Consider the following 13,513-nt stretch of genomic DNA (forward strand, 5'->3'; position numbering starts at 1 on the left):
TCCTCTAGTTATTGAGAAATCTCAAAACAACCAATTTGCTGAACTTGCAAGTTTCTTGTTCATCTATTTATTTATTTTATTGAGTATTGAAACATTCGTTTGTTAAAATTTTTCCATCAACGTTATGTTGTTGATTACAATCTATCTATTAATACTCAATATCTGTAAACCAAAATGATGAACAAGTTCATAAAACTAACTTTAGCATCAAAATGACCAGAGATTGATCAATAAGTTTTAAAGCTTTTATCGAGTAAGCGCTCCCTTATCTTCTTATACATAACGCTATACATGCAAGGTGACGGCATAATAAATGCTGCATTTAATAACTTGATTGTTTTCCCACTTCCTAAATCGATTCCTTATGACACTTGAATTCTAGTTTTCTAAAATAGCTTGTTACTGTCTATCGTATAATACACATTAAATGATATTACCATAAATATTTCATAATAAAGTTACAAAAAAACTTAATTCTATATGTACTGTTTCAAATTATAAAATTTTCTACTATAAAAATGGATCGGTATTGCAACTAAACTTTTCAAGTTATAGAATTAAAATGAGCTAATTTGCAAAAGTAATTAGAATCAATTGTTTTCATAGATGCAGGCTTTCTCTCTATTTGTTTCCAAACCAATACAAGTGAGAATATAGTTAACAGTATTTTAAGTACCGGTATATTTTTTTTATGTTAGTATGTATCGCTTGGAATTGCAAAATGTTTTATGGCCCATAGTTTATGTAATATGTAGTTAGTGAAGAATTTGAAATTTTTTAGATACTTTCATGAAATTTCATTACTAGCTTTAAGTTGATTTTTTAATTCTGCAGAAAGTATTGTAATTTGTCAAGTATGCTGCTCTTTATATTTGATCAATCATGGTTTAGTATTAAGATTTCTTCCTGTATAGTATAGTTTATCAAGTCCCTGTGTTTTAGTTGATTTCAGTACATTGACGCTTAAGAGTACGCTTAAGAACCAGCATTTATCAATACAATTATTTTTTTTCATTTGCTGTATAAGTTACAATTCTTATGGTTTGGCCATTTCTGATCCTGCATTAAATATGAATGTACCAGACCACGATCAAATGAAAGTTTTGGTTACAGATTAGAGGTTACTTATCAAAAATTTTTTTTTTTTGGTTTGCAATCCCAATTGTTTTTATATGCTCATCAAATTCTTATATTAAACTGTATAAACCTTTCCAAGACAGTAAACATGTTATGATTTAGTCATGGATTTTAGACTGTTGTAATGTATACCAATTCTGTGTACTATACTGTAGTAGTAAGCACACACAATGTATTGATTTTACATTATAATATATGAGATTATCAAAATCATGGATCCTTGTTTTGAGGAATACTTGTCCAATTTTTCAATATGGTGTTTGCTTAGAAGTAATTTAATTATTTTAAATTTGTTGTATCAGATATTGTATGTGGCCAAAGATAGTCCATAGATAAACAATGCCTGAATGCACATTGATTGTATTATAGGCCAATACTTAATATGAATATCTTATATCGTTTATAAATTATTTTTTTGAAGATACTATTGTGTGATCAACTTGCTCGCGGAAATGACCTGTTATTTTGAGCATCTATTTATAAACACATATAATCAATGTTCAATAGTATCAAAACTGCATTGTTCTTATTAATAAGCTATTTTTAGTTTAGTTGGTGAACCAATAGGAAATCTAATTGGTTGCTTTAGATTCACATTCCTGAAAGATGCTTCAAATAGGTACAGTCTATAGTTTAATAAGGTTTCATTTCACAGTGCGCGTGTGTTTGCATACACATTTAGGTAGTAAAAGACAAACAGTATTATAAGTATTTGAGGTTCTAAACGCTTGTCCAGACGATAGCAATCGCTGCCGTTCTTTTGTATTCAACCAACCATGTCTGACTATATTCTCTCTCTTTTCAGTGAGTTCTCTCATTTTGTGGTAAAGCCATAAATGAGAGAATAATCAGTGAAGTGATAGATACTCAATGATCGGATTACATAGTTCCTAATTCTCTCCTTTTTGTATATTTTGCAGGATCCAAAACAGAAAGAAGATGAGCTTACCTCAGTCAATGTGAAGCAAGGTTTCATCAACCAGACTCCGTATTTTTGTGATAGTGGAGAAACTGGCTCTGCACAGCATTATCCAATTGATATCACAAAGGTGAGACTAATATATTTTTATGATATAGTTTATTTTTATCATTTTTAGTGTATTTGATATCAGATATTCTGTCAAAATTGTATATGTCGATTTGAATGTTGACGGTCGTATATGCAAGAAACTTTTACGGCATTGAAGACGCTCCTTATTTTATTTAATGTATTTAGGTCATTGTTAGCAAAAACAAACATTGAATTTTATTGTTTGTTTGTCAGCACCCTAAGATTTGAATTATGATCAAATTGGAAGTGTGTATGCATGCAATGCAGTCTGTATGCAATTCACATACTCATTGAACCGATGTTATCTTTTGAGTTTCTTTTCAATTTTTGTTTTAATACTGCTATATATTTTCTGCCAATTTTTCCTTCAATATCATTCTCACTTAGAATTTGAGTTATTTTTGTTCTTGTCTAGTTGATGAAAATTTATAAATATGTGACTTTTACTTGTTTTAGATTTTTTAATTTTTTGTGTGTGAGATATTCTGAAAAACATTGCAAATTTTAAGAATGTTAATTTTTTTAGGATTTAAATTCATTTGTTTTTATATCAAATGTTCAATAAATTTAAATAAAATGGATTTCAAAATAGAAGATAATTAAAACCATAACAAATTATCCAACATTTGCCGTAGTAAATTATTGAATGATCATTTTTTTATTCCAAATCTAATTTTTACCAAATCCAATTTTTATTCCAAATTCTACTATTTATCTAATTTATATCTGAAAAGATGTGATTCCGGGTTTAACATTTTAAAGTTATTTTTAAAATATCAACATTTTTTTGTTTTTTTAGTTGAATCGGAGTTTCAATGACATTGTGAGACAGAAACAGATCAACAATACGTTCAATGACACAGTGAAGAAGAGACCTGCGTTAACCAAAGACAATTTCTGGCTGGTATGTTTTTAAATTGTTGTGACGATTTGTCTCAGATGTATGTATGGCTATAATAATATAAGAATACATTGATTATTTTACTTTATTTTGATCAATAATTATAAATTATGATTAAGTTGAGTTTTTGGATATTTTGTAGAATTAGGTATTTTTGGGTGTTATCATGATAAAATGAAAAAAAAATAAAAAAAATGAAACAAAAGCCTAGACCTAAAAATTCAAATTGGACAGTCCATTAGTTTCGAACAAAAGATTTTTTTTATCAACAACAACTCAACAACAATTTAGCACTTCATGTCCAAAAAATGAATCATAGCTAATCAAGCTTGATCCATTAATAAAGACAAACCTTAGGTATTGTCTATACTAAGTCCATACTATGCCTATATGAGTTTTAACTATGTCTGTATAAGCAAATTATTTTTACCAAGCAAGAAACGCATTAATTTGAATACTAGGAAATCCATTTCATTTTTCCCTTTTTTTCCACTTTATGTGATTTGTAAATTAAGTAGATTATAATGACTCCGCCTGTCTTATAATACAGTAGCATGTATTTTTTATTTCTGTAATCCGTAATATATATTTGAAAATTTATTTTTACGCATTGTGGAATCTTATTACCCGAGGCAAAATTCATGTTTTATGTTACGTAGTAGTAATTTGGTAATGCGTGAGAAAATAGTTTAGTCAAATTTGCCCATTTTTATATAACTTTGAATTAATATAAATCGAAACCATTTTTTACAAAGATATTCAGGAGTTACCAAAATGAAATATTTGACTATACTAAATAGATTTTCAAATTTGTTGAGGATATTCCATATGAATCCCTATATATTCTTGATTTGTAATGTTAGAATGCTTCCATTTTTAAAACGACCCACATCAAGTTTGTATCAATTATCTTTCCATTTTAGATTGCAAATCCAGATAAGAGCAATTGTATGTGTATGTATAGAGTAAGAAAAAAAGAGAACCATAAATTTCTAAATTACTTCTACAAAAATGAGTAAATTTATCGACTTTGTGTATGATTTTACCCATAAGTTTTTGCATAATTTAGGTCGCTTTGCATAAAAGTTATCAAATGACCTGGTGTTGTTTTGTTTTTGGTCACGTCAAGTTAATTTTTTTCAAAGAGTAAAAATTTCAGAGGACCACAAATTACGATAAAATGATGATTACACAGTTTTACTGGGGAGGGGAAGTCGTGGGGAACCAAAGCTGGTTATAGAGCAGTGACACCCAAGGTTCAAATATCTAATTTGAAAGTTTGGAATTTTGAAACGACTGATATTGACTGTGGGTTCCTTCTGAATTATCTAACTAACACCGCTTGTCACCCTGTATTTATTCAATCTTAAGTTAATTTCTACATATACGTTCAACATGTTGGTTGGAAAATTTAAATAGACACTAGTGTCATGTAACTAAGATTTATATTAAATATTAAGCCAGTTTGTCGAATATTTGTGTTTTTGATTAGTTTCGATATTCAGGATATTCCTAATCTGAAAGGTAAAATGTGTTATTATTAAACAATGTATTTGAGATGATTTTATTTATTTAACTTACATGACATTGCCTTCAGTTAGTAATCGAATTATAATTCAAATTAGGATTTGCATATCGCATTATGTACAATGACTCAGGCATGATCCCATTTTAGGTCAAGGGTTATAAGAAACTTGCAGCTTGTCCAAAGCCTCGATAATAGACGTTCAAACGCTCAATCCTAATAATACTCTTGACAGTGAGCTAAATGAAATTAGTGGGAATATTCTACAAGTTATTAGGCTGCTTATAAATGGACAGTAAAGAATCATTGCCATTGTCCTGTAAGGAACATAGCTCCTCTTTGTTATTGTAGGGTGAATTTCTTTTTTATAGAATTCAGCAAAATTATGCAGTCTACCCAACAGTATTGTGACTAGAGCTGACCATAGGTTAATGAATAGTTTGATTTTATGGACTTCTCAAACTCTGGAAATTTGTTGCCCTCTCTAAAGGCGTAACACTGGTGACCCCTGCTTCTTTATAAAAATATCTTGCTTTTAATGCATTCCAACAATAATTCCACGACCCACATTCAATAATAAAAAAAGCCAAGAAAAATGAAAAAAAAAAAGGATTATCGTCAAAGACTAACCAATCACAAGTAAGTCATCACGGATTATGTATAGACCATTGCCTGCGTCCCCTGGCGACCGCTCCATGGCCCTCTAGGGGGACAAAGGGCCAAGTTTGAGAAACCCTGGTTTATATGTTAAATTTGCTTCATTTTGATAAAATTGAGTAGCCTATTATATGAAAATGGAGTTTCAATTGCTGTTGATAAAACATTCATTTCAAAAATTATTTGAGCATTGCTGTATTCAACAAAAGTATATAAAGGTGTCTAGTGCTAATACCTGTGTTATTATTAAGCATTATAATTTGACTCATCAGCTATCATAGAACTTAATTTCAGTTCATTATTTATGACTACCATGACATCACATGCATTGTTATGACTAATCATAAACAATATATTGTAAGTAATATGCGTCTCAGTTATTAGTAATAATATATAGACAGGTTTAATTCTTTACTAGTCTTATTGATTGTAAAATTCGGTGATATTTTTGGTTTTCAAAATTTCGAATTTGTCAATTTTTTTTTAAATTGAAATAATCTGTTGGAGATTGATAGAAAATTTTTTTCTAATCAAAGATACTCTGTGTATCGGTACCCATAACTAAAGATGAAAAAACCTAATGATCATTAGTCTGAAATTGACTAACAAATTATGATAGAGCCTACATTTAAAATGATACCTTTGTTGATATATTTGGTATTGTTATGAATGATGTTATTGTTATAAATTGAACTCTGACCCTTGACTCTTTACGATTTGAAAATATGACACTGGCTCCGATGCCAGTACAACATGCCATTTTCAGACTTTACTGTGACTTCTTATCCATGCTTATTGTAGTTACATACACCTGGCTTGCCCAGAGCTTTCTTTGGAGTGAACATATGAAAACCGGCCGATAAAAAGTTATATGAATCCTTAAAATTAACACTTAAAAGGTAGATAAGTACTTAGTTCTGCAGAATTCCAATCCATCAATCAAGAGAATGTAAAATTTTGTGCAATTCTAGCTGTATTGTCATAAGTTTTCATTAGTAGCATTTACTGCATTTATCAATTTAATCAATGAAAAAAAAACCGCAAGGAAATCCAGTTGTAATAGAATATTGGGTAATAAACACAATTTTAGAAAATTTTCTTGTCAATTAAAACTGATTGTTCCTAATAAGTACACTTGTGTAACTGCCCCAAACGTAAAACCCACTTTTTATACAGCAGCGCAATATGGTCTCTATTGGGAGGTCATTCAAGTAGTGATTTTGGTGACTTATCTATCCGATTCTCATTATTACCATCATGAAACTAAATCAAATCGAAATGCATATGAAATAAAACTATAGAAAATTTTCAATATGGATATATCTATATGATTTATTTTGAAAATTTTCTATAGTTTTATTTTTTATGCACAATAGGATTGATATAATTTACTACAATATGTACCATCAATAACAAGACCATTCTTTCATCTAGCAAGCACCTTTGTTCCTATAAATGACCGTGTTGTAAATTATTAATGCCATGTCTGGCATCATCTTGTACTTGCTTTCATAGCAGAAAACGAAATTTATATACAATAGGTGTTGAGACGTCTGATTTGATTTTTTTCTTGAATCGAAGATGGCCAAAAGAATTGTTGTTTTGCTTGTATGGATTAACAAAGTAATCGGTTTTAATTGAATGTATTCCTTCAATGATTTTTTAAAGTAATCGTGGCTTAACTTGAACTCACTAATAACTAAGATTGAGTTCACATGCAAAAACAAGAATACCCAGAAAAAATTCAAAGGCGATAAATAGCTTTCATATTTGTTTCTGAATAGAAATCTGATTGGGCTATGAGATTTGAATTTTTTGTTAACAACAATTTAACGAAAGATTAAGAAGGTAATTTCTGATGATGGCTAAATGACTATAAAAACTGTCTCATGTTTTAGATAGAACAATCATTTTATATAATGAAAAAAAAACTGTAAAAATTACTTAAAAATCCCCACTCTATCATGATGCATCTACATATCAAAATAGTTTGCAAATTTAGAATTATATCTTGTACCACTATTAATTTCAATTTTATATCTTATAAATTGAATCAATTTCAACAACTGTTGTACTGAAACGAGCGGGAAATTTTATGGGAAACACAGCGTTTTGAATATCAGAATTCTTTTAAAGTAGAAATTTTTATTTTAGTATTAATTTTGAATTCTTTTTATACATAATTTTTTCGGACAAATCAATCGTAATCATACCATAACAGAAAGAGTACCCGACCCCATAAAAACGACCCTAAAACGGTGAATTTATATAAATTCGCATATAAGCCGACCCTACAAATCATAATACGTGGCATGAGTAGTTGCTGTTAGAATTAAGTTAACTGAATGTCATTTCGTTTAAGTGTGATTAGAGTTCTGCGCATATAATCCGAATATTTAGTACGATCAGAGTTATGTACACATAAGCCGACCCATTAGTTTGGCAACCTTTTTTTGGGCTCATATGCGAGGATATATGATATTTTAATTATAACTTGATTAACTCGATTCGCCAGCATTATTAGAATATTCACAAGAAATGCTTGTATCTAATTGTACTGTAACCTGATTGGTTAATAATTTAGTAAATCGTTCTCATTTTGCAAGCACTCTTGACATTGCTTTGATAAAACTCATGTAACATGCAAAATATTGTATTAATATACTAAGGACAAGACGTTATGTGTACTTTTGTCTCATTCAAGCACCAGTAGTTGAATACCTTTTTGTCAACTGGGATGTATGACAGCTTAGCTTATTTACGTTATAGATTAGAGATTAGTATTGTGTTTTTATTTAGGGGCCTTGTCTATATTTAGGGCTCCTGCCATATGAATATATAAATTTAAAGAAAATTCAGTATTGTTATCTATGATACTTCTCGTTTGGATGACCTTGTTTGAAGTAACCTTCAGTTGAATATCCCAGTAATCCCATATTTTAAAATGATATTTTTTAAATAATTAATAAAATTTCATTTATTTATGTTAATCTATACATCAATGCAATCATGCCATTGATTTACTAATTTTGCATATGTATGATAAGAAAGCATATTCTATTGTCAATTTCTATTTACTTAGTTCGATGATTATACAAAGTGTATTACAAGAAATATTATGCATCTATTTTAGGTTTCTATCGCGCATATTATATTTTATCAAGTACCCCTCGTTTGTATCTCTCTCAGATTCTTCCCGTGTGTTTCAGATTTCAAATAATATATCTCAATTAACCTCCTTGATCTATTTCCTGTTTAAACACTATATTGCAATGTATTGTGTGATGTAGTCATGATATGTCATGCTTTTTCAATTTAAATCTATGAATCAAACGACATGTTGTAGCATGTTATTATATACCCTAATCATTTTTCTCATCTGACGAATAGAAAATGTTTTTAGAAAGGTTTATAGAATTTTGTTTTAAAATAAATTCAATGTAAATGGTATTTAAGATTCTGTTAAAAGTCTTCTTGAAGACCTTGGTTACAATGAAAACATAGCCTAATCAATGAATTTCTTAATTACTGCTATGAAAATGAAAAAAATTTATTTAGCATTTGAACACTTACCGGTCATAAACTTCTGTTTGTGTAAGATTGTATGCAAAAGTTTACTGATCTGGGTGCTTTGCAAAAAAGTTATGGCTGATCTGTAAGTTTTCTATCATGTGCCTAATTGTGTTCAGTATGTAATATAGAATGGAATTCGATTTGTAATTTAGTTTAAATTTCAGTCTAACTATGATATTAGGAATCTCCAAATTTTAGTTATTTCAAATTTAGTTGGAATTTGGAAAAGATTTTGTCAGCTCAGCATTTTTATCATCTTATGAGACAATAAAATCTCCTTGTACCTGTATTATCCACTTCTGTACAATCAAGAGTATTATTATGATTTTCTTTTTTTCAGGTTCCAGTAGCAAAAAACAGAAATCATCTTCAACAATGGATCAAAGAACTACGAGGTGGAAAAAGTCTGAATTACTTGGGAAGGAGAGTTCCCATCTTCAGCAAGAAAGAAGAAGTTTTCCAGGTAAAAAATACTATTTAATTCCAGATGATAGGCCATACGCTGTATCAGTGGTTCCCAACCTTTTTACCAGCGTCCCAAATTTTTTTTAAATATAAATTTTGTAAAATCTCGCGACCCAAGTGTATGCTCAAATACTAAGCAGCAAACTCTTTTGGCCATAAAAATAATTTATCAATACAAATCTATCGTTTTTTATAATATTTATTTTGCCAGAAATTACTTCAAAGTAAGTATGGCCGCGCTCGTTTGCTATCAGCGAGTTTTTGAATCTGTAGGTTTTACTCGGGCAAAACAGATGATTTCAAATTTTTCCACTGTGATATTTCCCACATATAGAATTGAAAAACAATTCAATAAATGATGAAAATCAAATTTGAAAAATTACTATAAAATGAGATAAACAAATACAATTTTTGAAAAACAAGCGACCTAAAAAGATTTCCAGGCAACCCAGTTTTGGGTCGCGACCCATAGGTTGGAAACACTGCTCAATATGATTCAGTCGCACAATTGGCTTTTTTCCTCTACAGGGTATGTGAATCCCAATTACGGTCTTTTTATAGTTTACAAATCAAAACGAACGTCATAAACGGATTTATTGTACCTGAATTTGATATGTTGGAAATTTTGTACAGTAATTTATTCTGTTAAAATCTTCTGACTACAAACATCTAGAAAATTTTCAAGATTTGGATTTTTTGGTAAACAGAAATGCTCTTCATTGGGATTACCAATGTTTTTTCGGCAAAATTGAAATTATGAAGTAGAATTTGGCATCGCCATTTTGTGGCATCGCAGACCAGATCACAATATTTGAGAACGATATCAATTTGACGTTATATTTCTTAGATTCCAAATGATTTGAATAAAGATAATGAATCTTATTTATGTTTACAACATCGAGTCGAGCCCTAGTATTTGGCTAAACCATCACTTTCGAATTTGGTTTTATTCAATACTTGATTATTTTAAAAATGTTTCAAAAAAGTTGTCATTTTAGATCATCAAATTGAAATTCAATAAGTTGATGGAACCAAAAGTTGGAAATATTGAAATTTCAATATTTTTGTTCTGTTGATGTAAAATTCACCAAATATTTACAGCCTTCTTTTGTTATTTAATATGGTCAAATGTGTTCAATATTCCAACACTTATTTTAATGTTCATTAATATTTTTAAAATAATATCATACATTCATACTGTGTTAGTGAATTATTTTTTCAACCCTCACCTCTGATTTGTGAATTATGAACAAAAAGTCAAACTGAGCAATTTTACAACGCTTGTCTCATGATGGTTTATTCACACAATTGCTTTTTCTTCATACCCAATTGACAATGTAAATGTAGAGGATGTAAGTTACACTGACGTACCTCTGTAAATTCCCCTGTAGTATCCCTGTGTCGAGAATACAGTGTTGTTTGAATATATAATATTTGAATCAACAAGTAGATTTGTATAGCTGTACGATTATAACACTTTTGTTACTGGATAAGCTAGTGACAGTCAACAAAATGACTTGCTGTGATGCACTTTTATTCTACATTATGAAAAAACAAATTCAATTCCATAATATAATTTTTAATATTTTGTTCATAAATGATACAACCTTGGATAAACGTGCATAGTTAGGCTCCATCGCATACACCAATCACAATATCTCAATTTGTTTGCTAATTTATTTGCATGAAATAACACCCGGACAAGTAATCAGAAATGTTACGTTTATCCAATTTTGGACCATTTATTCGTTGGCCATGCTTGATTGAACAAGATAGCTATGTTGTTTATCATTTAGTTTTATTTTAACCTAAGAAACAAAAATAGTGTATTTATGTTATTTTTGATATATAGTGCTACATGGTATATCTGTGTTTCATGGTTTGTTAGTAAACAGTAGACTACATATTCTTTTTTTAAATTACTTGTTATTAAAATCATACCTTAAAATATGTTACATTGGAATTTTTTCCCAAGAACTTCACTACTTTGAAATCTATTATCTCGTTGTTATTTTTCTGAACATATTACACTTTCATTTTTAAAACAAGAAAATTTGTATAGCTTCCTGAATTTAAGTGCTTGCCCATAATTCTTCTCAGGGGAACTCTTTTTACTCTGAGTGAGTGCTTTGAGAATATTTGTGAACTTTTTTGAATTTCAGTACTTTCCAGTAACTTCACTTAAAGATAGATCATCATTTGAGTGAGTGCGCATGGCCTTGCTTCTTATATGCGCAACGAACCTCAATATTGAATTCCCTCTGGTTCATCCTATGTTATCTTCTTTCAGACATTAGCGGAGAATCAGATCACAATTGTGCGTGCAACATGGTACATCAAAATGACTGCACAGTATGGTGTCCTGCAAGCAGAAGCTAAGAATAAGAAAAATCGAAACAATGTCGATCATAATCCTGGTTCGTTGCATTTGTTATGGATTTACTACCACATATCTGTCTTATTGGTCCCATTGAGTTGCCAAAATCTCGTTTCAACTGGACTTCAACTTTTTCATGCAATGCACCTCCATAATTTTATATGGTTGGCATTTCGGCGGTGTAAATTAGGCTCAAATATGAGTCTTCTTTATTTTTAATTGATTGCTGAGTGCTACTTTTAGTGAATTCAAATTAAGTCGTTTTTTGATTAAAAAAAAAAAAAATTTTCGTCCTTACCAAATTTAGCTTTGCTCGTTAACAGATGTGTTAAAGGTGAAATGTGCATTTTGGCATACCTTTTTTGTATATGTCTCAACAGACTTAATAATGGAATGCCAAAAAGGGAGTACCCACTGTAAATGCTTGTTCCTACACTTATTTTCAATTTGTGCACTCGGTACAGATTTTATATGTGCTATATACTAAATTTGACTTATGTAGGCCTATATCATTCCCTACTTTTCATTTTTTCGAACAAATTTTATTGGTATATTTTCAACATTTGCTCCGAGAGACTCCAGACAAGCACAAGTATACATTGCCAATCGTCTGTTCATATTGTTTATTATTGGTCATTTTGTAGTTCATCGTAAAACACATTCGTCAAAATATAGTTAATGTATAGAATGGTTTTCTTATTTTTATAAATCTACTGTGAACAAGGCCCTAGGCAAGCAACCACTGATGTGTAAAAAGTTTTGTTTATAATGTTTTTGGCGGGACTGGAATCTTCCTGTTTTGACATTACCGATACTTTTTCAAGACTCCTTTATTTCGATGTTAATTATTGGTCTTCAGCTGCAGCCGTAAAGTGTTACTTTCAGATTTAATGATTTTGATTTCTGTTACAGAATGGACTGCATCGTTATGCAGATTTATGCGAGACCAGTTATCAAGGTTATTGGACGATCCATCTCTCAATAATTCTGGGACTTCAGTGATTCCTGTAAGTTTTTTATGACTTTGTATTGAAACTAATACAGAACGTCAAGTTTTGTTCAAAGATTTTATCTGTTAGATCAGCTGTTCCCAAATATTTTGCTGTGCTGGGCCAAATTATCACGGAAAAAACTTTTTTATAATTAATTCCGTTATAAATAAAACTCATTTTTGTGACCATTAATGTGTAATTTATGTATTTTGAAGTTTGTAAATATGTAGGCCTAAAAATAAAGGCAAAATGTCAACTCTTCTTTCTCATCTTGACCTGGTTTTCCTTTAAAAATAATGAAAAAAATCACTTCGGATCCCTAAACTAGGTTCAGAGGATAAATAAACTGCAGCTTACGAAATTGCAGCAAGTGGTGTCTTTCTCTATTGTTAGGTAGCAGAGGCAGACATTACGTAACAAAACGAAAAGCACATAAAAAAGAGAAAATGAATTCAAAAATTCATATACACAGCATTTAAAATGAGAAACCATAAAACATTTGTAATAAATACAATATGTAGCTAGGTGTAACAACATTACATCATAATCATAATAATCCTATACCCAAGTACATGATTTTAAGTATTGAACAAATTCACCTAATTTGTGGACGCTTAGTCTGGTGGTTAAATCGTTAGACTATGATGATAATAAAGTCTTCAAAATATTTGTTCTTGTATGATAATAGCCGAGTGGTTACTTTAACATCAAAATATATAAGTAGGCCTACCTAGGCAATTATCTAACTCAAACTCTAGGGCACTAGTTGGAAACTTTTAGCATTGAAAGAGAGCCATGTGGCGTTCTTTCTATCAACTTCAAACCTTCTCAGAGC

The 13,513-nt window shown here is 30.1% G+C and overlaps 1 protein-coding gene across 2 annotated transcripts in view; it reads left to right on the forward strand.

Annotated features, from left to right (window-relative positions):
- LOC120340213 (mediator of RNA polymerase II transcription subunit 12-like) overlaps positions 1-13,513 on the forward strand; it is a 51,244-nt gene that overhangs the window by 3,129 nt on the left and 34,602 nt on the right. For both annotated transcript variants that reach the window (XM_039408504.2, XM_039408505.2), the window contains exons 2-6: positions 2,058-2,186; positions 2,988-3,092; positions 9,185-9,307; positions 11,600-11,726; positions 12,599-12,693. In XM_039408504.2, the coding sequence (XP_039264438.2) occupies positions 2,058-2,186; positions 2,988-3,092; positions 9,185-9,307; positions 11,600-11,726; positions 12,599-12,693 (579 nt within the window). The remainder of the gene's footprint in view (positions 1-2,057; positions 2,187-2,987; positions 3,093-9,184; positions 9,308-11,599; positions 11,727-12,598; positions 12,694-13,513) is intronic.

Source organism: Styela clava, chromosome 9 (genome assembly GCF_964204865.1).
Source record: "Styela clava chromosome 9, kaStyClav1.hap1.2, whole genome shotgun sequence".
NCBI lineage: Eukaryota > Metazoa > Chordata > Ascidiacea > Stolidobranchia > Styelidae > Styela > Styela clava.